Source organism: Oncorhynchus gorbuscha, linkage group LG15 (assembly GCF_021184085.1).
Source record: "Oncorhynchus gorbuscha isolate QuinsamMale2020 ecotype Even-year linkage group LG15, OgorEven_v1.0, whole genome shotgun sequence".
Classification (NCBI taxonomy): domain Eukaryota; kingdom Metazoa; phylum Chordata; class Actinopteri; order Salmoniformes; family Salmonidae; genus Oncorhynchus; species Oncorhynchus gorbuscha.
Window position 1 is genome coordinate 54,827,952 of NC_060187.1, and position 12,708 is coordinate 54,840,659.

The 12,708-nt window shown below is 42.4% G+C and overlaps 1 protein-coding gene across 1 annotated transcript in view; it reads right to left on the reverse strand.

Annotated features, from left to right (window-relative positions):
* Positions 1-12,708, reverse strand: part of LOC123997519 (2-oxoisovalerate dehydrogenase subunit beta, mitochondrial-like) — a 78,244-nt gene that overhangs the window by 44,177 nt on the left and 21,359 nt on the right. The window contains exons 7-8 of the mRNA XM_046301851.1: positions 7,986-8,083; positions 6,465-6,575 (exon numbers count right to left, since the gene is read on the reverse strand). Coding sequence (XP_046157807.1) covers positions 6,465-6,575; positions 7,986-8,083 — 209 coding nt within the window. The remainder of the gene's footprint in view (positions 1-6,464; positions 6,576-7,985; positions 8,084-12,708) is intronic.

A 12,708-nucleotide genomic window follows, 5' to 3' on the forward strand; every position in this document is an offset into this window, starting at 1 on the left:
TGTCGCCGCCGGTTACCACCGGGGTGGATGGCTCCGGATGGAGGGAACAGGAAACCCAGAGCTATCGTGTTAATGATCACATGTACTAAGAGACACACACGGACACTGCTCTATAAAGACCCACCAGGCTCAAAGAGATAAGAACTGATTGAACTGACTCATATGGACATCGTGGTCAATCTGGGCATGGATGTCCGCTGTTGAAAGACTGAGGAGAGACGCAGGAGCCGACTGTGACTCATAGATGTATATGCAGTCCTAATTGAATGTGCGTCCGTGTTTGGATGTGCGTCCATAGACCAACAACCTGAGCGTGTGTGTACACACACTCCGTCTGCTCATGAGCCCATCACCCATTTACTGCAAGCCGATGTGAAAGCACGTAGGTATTCCTGGAAACGCTGGAGATCAAGCGAACAACCACTGAATTAAAAAGCAGACTGAATTCTTTCTGACATGTACTTGAAACCAAGAACAGCACTGACAATCAAAAGCAATGGATCAGAGAATAATACTATTTACTAGCCTCTGATGGTTCCAATTGTACCATTTCCCCCCCTTACCTCAGCATATAGACTGGCACATAATGAATCCTAGGAAGTCACAACGGAGAAAGCCAACTCAGACGGAACAGGATGAAGGTCACAATGCTCTGAGAGTGATTCCTCGGAGCAATCCTTTCATGAAATGTCACATCGCCCCTTTAGTAGCAAAAGATCTAAGGCGAGAGAGGGCTGTGTGACTTGTGTAATTCTGGCCACAGTCGTCCCCTGTAAATCTAAAATAGCTGGTCTGTCAGAGAGTTCAGTAGTAGGGCGAGTCAAGAGAAGGAGAGAAGAGGTTTGTGACAATTGTGCCCCAAACAAACACTTGTAGGGCCGGCTGACCCTGAAACAATATACAAAAAAATGCTAAATGTAAATGCATGTGGACATTCCTGCCATAGCTGCCTTGTGTGAATGCCCCAGTGTCTGTAAAAGGCTCAGCATCAGCAGTAGTTCTGGGCAGGCAGGCAGGGCTCACTCAGGGCTAGCCTTCTGTCAGTCTGCAGTCAGTCACGGTGACCAGGGGCACCAAGGTTTGACCTCACTCTCCACCTAACCTTTGAATATAGGATTGGAAGTGGAGGATTCTGGGTAGTCAGAGTTGACAGAAAGAGTAGCGTAAGCACACATAAGGGGTCTGTTTCACAGAGATTAAGCAGGGACCTGGACTAGATTGCATTTTTAGGTAGGATGAATGATAATTTAGTTTTGTAGACATATTCCTGGACAGCAGTCCATATGATTTAAAAAGGTTCCACTCAGACTCGATAGTCCTGGCCTGATGTCTGAAATCACAGTTACGTCAATGCTAATGAAATAACATTTTTAGTTCTCCGTTACTCTTGGATCTATTCAATATGGGTTAGTAAAACCAACCATAAAAGTGAAATATTTTCCCTATCGTCAGGCAGCTATGCCCCCCTAAATTGCTATGCAATGAGAGTACAATCAGCTTGCTCTTCAAATGCAGATATGGAAAGGGAGACTCGTTTCAAAAGGCAACCTTCATGTGCTATACATTGTAGCGCTCAAGGGAACCTACACTGGTCAAAACCTGTAATTCAACCGCTCAGCACCAGCACTTCCCAACGAAGACGACAGGAGTATATAACAAAAAGAATCCATTATTTCACTCAGTGGATGAATACTTGTGTCTAGTCTTCACACCAAGACACACAATCATTGTAGAGGCAGACCATTGGCCACAGGTGGGAAATTAAGTATACACTCAGTTAGGGGTGACCATTTGCAATGATGATACTGAAACATGGGCCATTTGTTTTATTGTGCGTTGTGACAAAAACAGGCACTGCTAAGACGGACAACATTTTAAAAACACAGTACTTCAGCATAGCCATGTCTGGGTAACGGAACCCCATTTCCCTGTCCACTAACCCACCTTTCGTGCAAAAAAGGAGACAATATTCTATTTCATGTCAGGGTTGTTTTCATTAGCTGGCCCCAATGTCTGAAAACATCATTTTTACAGAGACTCGCATTTGTTCCTAATTTGACATCTGGAACATAAAGTTCTTTATGCTTCAGATTTATTAAAAGATAAAACAAAATATTTTAACGTTGCATTCATGACAAAAATCGGGTACAAAGAACATGGGGATTATTTTGCCTGTGGTTAATTCATCCTCTCCAGTAAATTGCACGATTAAAAGGTTCTCTACTCAACCACAACCTTCAAATAATGCCACATGGGTCACATAGGGCAAGACGCCGAGGATGAGAGACAACAACACATTCCCAGGCAGTGTTGTCGGCATTTGAATTGTATGGCTATAGGACTGAGTGAGGACATCATTCAAGAGAAAAACAGAAGAATACGTAATAAGAGAATGAGGAGATTGGAGGCTATAAACGGACAAGGAAAGGGGAAATGTAAAAAAAAGGTGTGAGGACAGATAATCCACAACACGTTTAGCTAAAGGAGAGGAGAGAAAACAGTGGAGAGGAAGACAAGTGTTGTTGGCAAGGTGGAGACGGCGGCCTTGCCCCCGAGAACCATAAGCGGTATATAAACACACTATTCAATTTCATAGAGCCGGTTTAATGGAGCGGCCAATGCTGAAAATCACCCCGTTTATTTGAGAAAATTGTCTCTGAACAAACAGCCCATAACAGACTGTTGCTCACTTCATTTGAAGCGCCCCTGGTGCCAAGAAAATAATAATATATGCCACTGATTCCAATTGGGCTCCCTATTAAATTACCGGCCTGTGACCACAATTTTCATCTTGTGCCTTAACTGTCAGTTGTAAGATTTACTTGGCAGCGCCAGGCTTCGCAGAGCTTACCAACTGTGTCATGTGCTTCACCAGAGGGACTTTCAAATTGCATGATAAAACAGGCAATATAAAAATCAATCCGGTATCGAGTCACCAGTGGCTTGCCACGTCCACAACAAAACAGTATGTGGCACGTTTGAAGTGGGCCATTTTAAATGAATGGCATTGGCACATCTCGGGAGGTGACAAAATACAGTGCCTTCAGAAAGTATTCATACTGCTCGACTTAATCCACATTTTGTTGTGTTAGATATCTCTATCTATAGACATTATTATTTATTTCCGCCCCTCACCCATCTGCACACAATGCCCCCTAACGACAGTGAAAACATGTTGTTTTCAGACATTTTTGCAAAGGTATTAAAGATGAAATACAGAAATCTCATTTACATAAGTATTCACACCCCTGAGTCAATACTTTGTCTAAGCACCTTTGGCAGTGATTACAGCTGTAAGTCTTTCTAGGTAAGACTCAAAGCTTTTCACACCTGGATTGTGCAACATTTGCCCATTATTGGTTGTTGATCATTGCTAGAGAGACATTTTCAGGTCTTGCCATTGATTTTTTTTTTACCCTCTAGGATTTTGCCAGTGCTCGGCTCTATTCCGTACATTTCTTCTCCTGAAAAACTCCCCAGTCCTTAACGATTACAGGCATACCCATAACATGATGCAGCCACCACTGTACTTGAAAATATGGAGAGTGGTACTCAGTAATTTTTTATATTGGATTTACCCCAAACACAACACTTTGTATACAGGACAAAAAGTGAATTGCATTGCCACATTTTTTTGCAGTATTATAGTAGTGCCTTGTTGCAAACAGGATGCATGTTCTGGAATATTTGTATTCTGTACAGGCATTCTTTTCCCTCTGCCAATTAGGTTAGTATTGTGGAGTAACTACAATGTTGTTGAGTCATCTTTATTTTTCTCCTATCACAGCCATTAAACTCCTTAACTGTTTTAAAGTCATCATTGGCCTTATTGTGAAATCCCTGAATGGTTTCCTTCCTCTCAGGCAACTGAGTAAGGAAGGAGGCCTGTACATTTGTAGTGACTGGGTGTATTAATATGCCATCCAAAGTGTAATTAATAACTTCACCCTGCTCAAAGGGATATTCAATGTCTGCTTCTTTTTTTACCCATATACCAACAGGTGCCCTTCTTTGCAAGGCATTGGAAAACCTCCCTAGTCTGTGGTTGAATCTGTGCTTGAAATTCACTGCTCGACTGAGGGACCTTACAGATAATTGTATGTGTGGGGTACAGAGATGAGGTAGTCATTAAAAAAAATGTTTAATGTCCATGCAACTTATCAAGGGACTTGTTAGCAAATCTTTACTCCTGAAATGATTTAGGCTTGCAATAACAAATGGGATGAATATTTATTGACTGAATACATTTCAGCTTTCATTGTTTTATTAATTTGTTAATTTTTTAAATGTTTTTATTAACTTAATTCTACTTTAACATTATGGGCTATTGTGTGTAGGCCATTGACAAAAAATAAAATAAATTCAGACTGTAACAACAAAATATGGAAAAGGTCAAGGGGTGTAAATACTTTCTGAAGGCACTGTATGTGGACAAAATACAGGCCTCGTTTACCTCCTTTCCCCCCATTCCTCTAGGCTTGAATGGACCATAACTTTAAACTCAAGACATCATTAGAATACTTTGAAAGGCTAACAAAACAGTTTCTCTCCTCCATTACATAATAACACGAGTGAGTGCTACGGTTACTTTAATCGCACAGCAAAGTAGAAATACAGCCCTAATGAAATCATACCAGCTGTGGGAGAATAAAGTTGGAATTCAATCAATCAGGAACGGCAGAAACTGCACTATAGAGAGAAATAACATGGTTTCTGTGCCACATTGAAGGGAAATTTATGTGCTAAATTACACAGTCTACTGCAGGGATCATCAACTATACTGAACAAAAATAAAACGCAACATGCAACAATTTCAAAGATTTTACAGAGTTACAGTTCAAATATGGAAATCAGTCAATTGAAATACATGAATTATGTCCTAATCTATGGCTTTCACATGACTGGGCAAGGGTACAGCCACCTGGGAGGGGATATCAATCAACAAGAGTTTTATTAGACAGAAATAATCCTCAGCCATGTTTTTTATTCCGCCTGAGGAAGTCTGACCTGAGACCACTATGATGACACACCAAATGTGTTTGAGGGATCGCGGGAAAAGAGCAGGAATAAGATTTTGTAGCCTACTGTCCAAGCCATGTCTTCCAATAGTGCAACCGCTGTCGGCATCCAAAGATTATCCAAACAAAATAAAAACGCTACGGGCAAGGACAACAGCAGTGATGTAGCCTACGGGCTACATATGATTGATATCTACATAACGCATTGATGTAAACCACACTGCTGCCCTCTCATTTAGCCATTTGCGCCTTCCTTATTGTGGCAATTGTGGATGGCTGTTCACAATTGGATATGTATAACTCAAAATGGTTGAATTGAAGACGTTTAAGCTGCATATCAATAATTTGAGGCCAGTGGACATCCTGTGAAAAATGCGCTCTTGCCTCAGCTGCATAGTGCGGATCCCAGCCTATGGGATAAAAAAGTTGAAAAGATTTGGCATGGGATCTCAGATCCACAAAACCTTGTACAGCTGCACCACTGAGAGCATCTTGACTGGCTTCATTACCGCTTGGTATGGCAACTGCTTGGCATCCGACCGCAAGAGGGTAGTGCGTATGACCCAGTACATCACTGGGGCCAGGCTCCCTGCCATCCAGGACCTCTATAGCAGGCGGTGTGAGAAGAAGGCCCTATACATTTACAAAGACTCCAGCTGCTCAAGACAGACTTTTCTCTCTGCTACAGCATGGCAAGTGGCACCAAGTCTGGAACCAACAGGACCCTAAACAATTCTACACCAAGCCAGAATACTAATCACTAGTTAACCAAACGGCTGCACGGACCCTAATTGACAATCTTTTGTACTCTTTTGACTCGTTACATATGCTGCTGCTACCAGCGTTTATTAATTATCCTGCTGCCTAGACACTTTACCTCTACCTATATGTACATATTTACCTTGGAACCCCTGCACATCTACTCGGTACTGTTACCCTGTTTATATAAGTTATTATTACTCATTGTGCATTTATTCCTTGTGCTATAATCGTTTCTATATATTTCTCTGCATTGTTGGGAAGGGCCTGTAAGTAAGCATTTCACAGTTAGTCTACAAAGGTTGTTTACAAAGCATGTGACAAATACAATTTTATTTTGATGTTTGAGGGAGTCATGTCTAATGTCTTAAGGGGAAAGCAATCTAAAAGTAACTGAAAGTAATCAGATTACCTTACTTAAGTTACTGCTAATAAATTGGACAAGTAACTAAAGTATTACATTTAGAAAGTAACCCACCCAGCCCTGAGTGTGTGTGTGTGTGTGTGTGTGTGTGTGTGTGTGTGTGTGTGTGTGTGTGTGTGTGTGTGTGTGTGTGTGTGTGTGTGTGTGTGTGTGTGTGTGTGTGTGTGTGTGTGTGTGTGTGTGTGTGTGTGTGTGTGTGTGTGTGTGTGTGTGTGTGTGTGTGTGTGTGTACGCAATTTTACATAGCCTATCATGCGTCTTACCTTGCAAACAGTCTCGGTGTCCCAAGGCAAAATGGTCTGTAGATCTATGAGTTCGCAGGACACACCCAGCTTCTCCTGAGCCATGTTGGCCACTTCCCTCAGCACATGGATCTGCAAGGCAGGAGTCAGCGATCAAGGCCATGTATTCCATTCTAATCCAGAATGGATTTTAGAACACTTCATAATACCATCAAGAACCCCCTTTTAGAGTCAGTAGAAAACCACTGCACAGCACCCCTTATTAACTTTTCAAGTCAGTTTGGACTAACAGAGAAAGTTGCTTGGATAGACTCCATGTTTATTGGCAGATTAGACTGCTGTGCCTGTGAATCACCGGCAATCTAACAGCAGGACATACTGGCTCCATCGTTATCCCTAAACTGTGCATCAGGGCTTTGAGTTAGTCTATGAATGTGTGTGAGGGTTAATGAATAAAATCTATTAAAGTTTGGATCTTGTGTGATAGTCATGAGTCATAAATCAGACAGGCAATTGATAAAAGAAAAGAACACAGCAATCTACAGGCTTCTAGCCCATATAGACACGAGTCTACAATAAGCAAATTAAAAAGATAAATATTCTATTCTGGTGTTAGTCAACCTTGCTAGAGATGACTAATATACTGAATATTGCTGAAGCAATGATATAGCCTAGTACTTCTGTCAAGATATGAACAGGTTTAAAGTGTGCAATAAAATGCCAACGGTCCTCTGAAACTTCACAATATAAACAGTAGGGATTTTCAGGACTGGCAAAATGAACCCCTCTGTTACGCTCATTAGCAGGCCTTCACGGCAGGATCTAGGCGCGGTTCTGACCGCTCCACTTGCTGGGAGTTATTTTCTTTTCACTCGTCCATGGAGGGCTGATGGATTACCGGAGTAATGGGGTGGCATTTTAAAAAGCCCCGATTTCCACTACTTGGGTGGATTTTTCATCTTTGCAAAATGACCGCTTTGAAGGAGTTGATTTCCCAGTTATTCCAGGCCCTCAGGCTTAGACCCCCTCTGCTCTTCAGCTGTACCTACATTAGTCTCCTTCTCTGGGTGGGTTAAGCCCATTAAGTGGGCTAGCGTAATCTTTGTAAGGGGCAACGACACCAAGAGCGCTATAGAGACCATAATCCTCTCCTGAGGAAAATAAATCAGGGGGACAGGAGTTGAAGACAATGGAAGGCCTTGTGTAGACGTGGACTGTTAACACTGTGGAGCAGCATCGGTCCAACGGAGTCGTCAGTGTAGACGCGATAAACCACCAACCCCTGGTGAGAAAGCCCCTGTTGAGAGGCGTGGGCTTGTGATGGAGCTAGGAGGTAATCCATAGCTCATCCGTGTCGGCTTAAAATTGTCAAAGACCCAAGATGTAATGCGGATGTCCCTACTCTGCCCGCCTCCATACCATAAACAATGACTTCTGGCTAAGGTCATGACTCATGCACAGTCATAAATAGATATATAGCTCCATCTCCTCTATGGCTCGAGTACGTAGAATCAACCCATGGCTCCTTCTTCCACGTCTCACCTGTGTTCCCCAGGCGACCAGAGTGACGTCACTTCCTTCCTGTATTACCTCGGCCTTCGAAAGTGGGATGGTGTAGGCCTCTGTAGGGACCTGCTCCACTGCAAAGCAAACAAAGAAAAAAACAAAACACGACCTCTGTCTCAATTGTTTCAAAACCTGTACTCTCATCTCCTCCCTTTCATCCGCACTGATTGTAAATTAGTTGACAGGTGAAACCGTATGATTGGAAGCTAATCTTACAGATCAGTGCAGTGAAGGAGAATATATGTATTTTTTTAGAAAGAGCCCAAGTATCTTATCAGTACGGCCAGCATGACCTGGTGCACATACGCAACTACAGTACTACACACGCTAGGAATATAATTGGGGGTCAAAATCCGAACACACATTAATCACTGTTATGGCCAACTGTGGTTGCTCTGTCAAACGATGGTCCATAACCACCCGTAGAGCTCAATGATGGAGTGGATGACAAAAAGGGAAATAACCGGCACACTCACAAATGAAAGCCTAAAATCTGTGCTTCCAGTTAGGAACAAAGTCTCTGGCCCATTTGAGATGCTTTTCCCAGACCTCATCAATCACAAGGAGCCTTGTGTGCGCGCGCCTCTCTATGGTCCTCTGCTGCTATGTTTGTAGAGCATGACGCTTGCAACACCAGGGGTAGTGGGTTCGATTCCCGGGACCACAAATACCTAACATTTATGCACGCATGACTAAGTCGCTTTGGATAACAACGTCTGCCGAATGGCATATAATTATTAATAAGAAAATAAATCTATGCGCTAACAATATCTAGTGAACAACTATAGGTCAGTCACCCTGATCAATGTGGACAACAAAACATGTGCGGGACAGGATATAGTTCAAAATGTGTTCCACACACAAGGGACATTATATTCATGCATCTGACCCTTTGGCACCCTATTTGTAGTAATCTTGGAGTTCCTAAACACGTGGTGACAAAAAAAAAAAAAAACTGAGGCACCAACATAGCCTATTATGTAGTTATTTGGTAACAACATTACACACGTCTTTGGCGCTCATCATACACAGCTTTGACAAGCAAGATAAGACCTTCAGAAGGTGTGTGTGGGTGTTCAGTGGGGAGACTGGTGCTCTTTAAATAAAAGTCTCTTGCAAGGTAACATGAACTGCAACAGCCACTGGGCGTATTATTGATACTCGAGGGAGACATTACGGTTTCCGACTCTACTCTTCCTGGAACAGTCGGGATGACTTCCACCCATTCCCCCTTTAGAGGTTAAGAAACAGGCTGCCGACATCAATTTCAAACGAGTCAAAAGAGCTACCTCTGGCAAGCCTTTTCCCAACCCAATCCTGAAGTCAGTGTGTGTGCTGGTACATGGTTCAAATGAATCATAGATTCACCTATAGGCCACATGGGACATTTATTTACAATTAAATGGCTTCCAAATTTAAGTGATGTCAGAGATGAGAGGCTGCTTATTTTGGTTAATCAGTATCTCTCAGAGCAAGTCATCTAATCCTCAGGGTTATTTAGAAAGACGTGGAATTGGAAAAATAAAATGCAATCTCTCTCGGAACATCTTGAGATACTTCTAATACGTAAGCATACAGTAAACTACTAAGTTAACCTTACACAGAAAGCCACAACAGGCATCAAGTAAAAAACCCACCCCTGCCACCAACGAACAAAACAGTAAACTACTGTTGACTGGATTCAGGGATCTTTATATAGTGTAATTTCATCAACCTCCTCTGGTGTACATAGCTTCCCCGTTTCAGACCGTGACACAGCAGTCATTTTATAGTAGTAGTGACCGATCTTACTCAAGAAGACCAATATCAGGCGGTGAGTGCCTTTTTTCAGTCCCCAACTCACTTAAAGGAAGTCCAGCTGTGAGATCATAAGCTCACGTGAAAATGGTGATGTATAACAGTCTTCATAAAAAAATATTCTCGTAATATTGGGAATCTATCACTAACTAGCCTACATTTAACTACGGTCCTGATAAAGCCAGCGCTTGTGGTTCCATCTCCTTTGGCTTGGTAAGAAAAGAAAATGACTGTTTCAATGAAAAACATTACATGACATCATCTAAACAAGCATCGCTCAGGGGGATTAGGACCCGGCACGAGGTAGTGCTTTCTGCGCTTTTCGGAAATTAAAGTAATTCCCTAACTGCTACCAGTTCTGAGAGCCCTGTGGGAAACAGACGAGGGATTGTTGACACAAAGTTCGGGGGGAAAAGGAACAAAATTGAGCCATTTCGCTATGGGGAAACATAGCTAGGAGATATTTTCAGAAAAGGAATGGAGAGAAATATCCATTGGGTGGTATGCCATGGAACTATTTCAGTCAGACAAGAGTTACTTCTCAAAGAGACGCACCGAATCTCTCCCTCTCTGACGTGGTTTCATTAAGTCATAGACACTGTACACAATTTGGACCTGCATATCCCACTGTACTTCCAAGTAACTGGGTTTAGTCCATCTGAAAATGAAACAAACCTCACAGAAAGACCTAGGGTTTTGTTGAGGGATATATAAAATGGAGGTGCTATTCCATTCACATTTTGAGAGACAGACAGTAAGTGTCATGGCTCATATGATTTTTACTCTGCAGTGGGATAAAAAGGCTGCTCTTGACTTCCTGAGAAGCATCAAACACAATTTGACATCCAAAATAAAGATAAGGAGTGGAAAAATACATGTGGCAACTGCTTTTCTGTGCCAAGAACATTGCAAACCTGAAACATATCCTTGCAGGCCCTAAAGAGGCAGAATTCAACTTGATTGTTAAACTATATTACTGTGACTAACAGTTCACCTCACTATATTACTGTCAGACTAGAGCTGGGTTATCCCAAAAGGCTGCCCACAGGCCAAATTCGGCCAGCGGGTGATTTTATTTGTCCCCTCCCTAAAGTCCTTATAGCATAAAATCTGTAAATAAAAATCACCAGGAAAATCAGCTAAAAGTTATTTTAATTTAAGAAGTTCACTACTATTCCCACCCATAAATAGAAAGGCATATGTGATATCGCAATGTAATCAAGGTTTGAAATTATTGTTTTTGTCAAATACTATATCTGTTTGGGATTCTTGCGGTCAATAGGCAGTGTATACATTATTTATAAGTATGTTCCCTCTCTCCGACCATCCGCTCAAGGAAAAATCAACCCAGGGTTGAATGTAAATGGAGACACCTGCAGTTTATGCAATAATACACTTCAGACATGCATAGAAATGGCAGAGGTGCACAAAAAAAACACAAAAAAAGTCAACACTGCCACATATCCTATATTCTGCCATTTGGAAGCATACACTCACGCTAAGTTAATGACTACATTATAAACTGCACACTGATGACAGCATAGCTTTCCACATTTAGCAGAATGTTGCATAGTGTCACGAATTCCCTGACATTGCCTCTTACTAGCACCTCACAACCCTTTCAAGTTGCACACTCCACTCCCCATCCAACCAGGAGTGGTGCCTGAAAGTCTATGGGTACCATAAACTGACCTCTCAAACTCTCTCGGACCTGTGTGACCTGGCTCTTATTGGTTGCCAAGGAAGTAGCTATGGCAGTTGCTAGGGGGCCAAACACCCTTCTGACTCTCCAGGTCTCAAACTACACAGTCTCCAAGCAATTGCAGAAAGGGGAGCAAGCTCCTACACCTCAGCCCTGCCCAACAACTGGACTCCTCCATATCTCTGTGGACTTGTGAGATGGTGTGAGTGCACCAAGTGAGTTGTGACATCTGTACGTTGTTCTTCATAGTTAGTCGTATAACTGCTGCCTATTATGCGTTGCTTCTCTGTTTACTTTGTTACGTAATCTAGGGTTGGCCGATGTCAACCTTTGTCCTATCGTGACTATGTAAATGATATACGATGGTATTGCTCCCCATTGCCCCCCCCGCAATTAAAAAATAACTCAGCTAAAACAACCATTGGGCTATGGCGCCAAATCACATGCTAAAACTGGACGAATCATGACGAAAGATAATATTGTTGAAAACCTGGGCAGAGAAATCAGGGAAATCTTTTCTAATATTAATTTATGGTGGAGCTTCATCGAGGAACCGGTTTGTTTATGTGTGTGTGTGGCGCTTACCATGATGGAGCACAATTCCCCGAGCTGACAAGGTAAAAATCTCTCATTCTGCCCCTGACCAGTTAACCCACTGTTCCTAGGCCGTCATTGAAAATAAGAATTTGTTCTTAACCGACTTGCCTAGTTACATAAAAAGGTCAAATACATTTTTTTTGAAAGTGTCAGTCACACAGGCTGTCTTGCCATATTAATTCTGTGAGCTGCTCCACACAACTACAAGTTGAGCACTGCATGCTCTTACTACCAGACAGATTATTCCGCTAGGCTGTGTGTGGCATGCATGTCATAAATAATCTACATAATGACCATACAGCTTCGGGAATTTGACAGTTGTTTGTTTTTTCATCAAATACATAGATTGAAAATAGCATTATTACTACAATATTACCCTCCAAGCTAAATCATTAAGCTCGAGGCCCTGGGTCTGAACCCCGCCCTGTGCAACTGGGTCCTGGACTTCCTGATGGGCCACCCCCAGGTGGCGAAAGTAGGAAACATCACCTCCACTCCGCTGATCCTCAACACTGGGGCCCCACAAGGGCGCATACTCAGCCCCTTCCTGAACTACCTCTTCACCCATGAATGCGTGGCCAAGCACGCCTCCAACTCAATCAT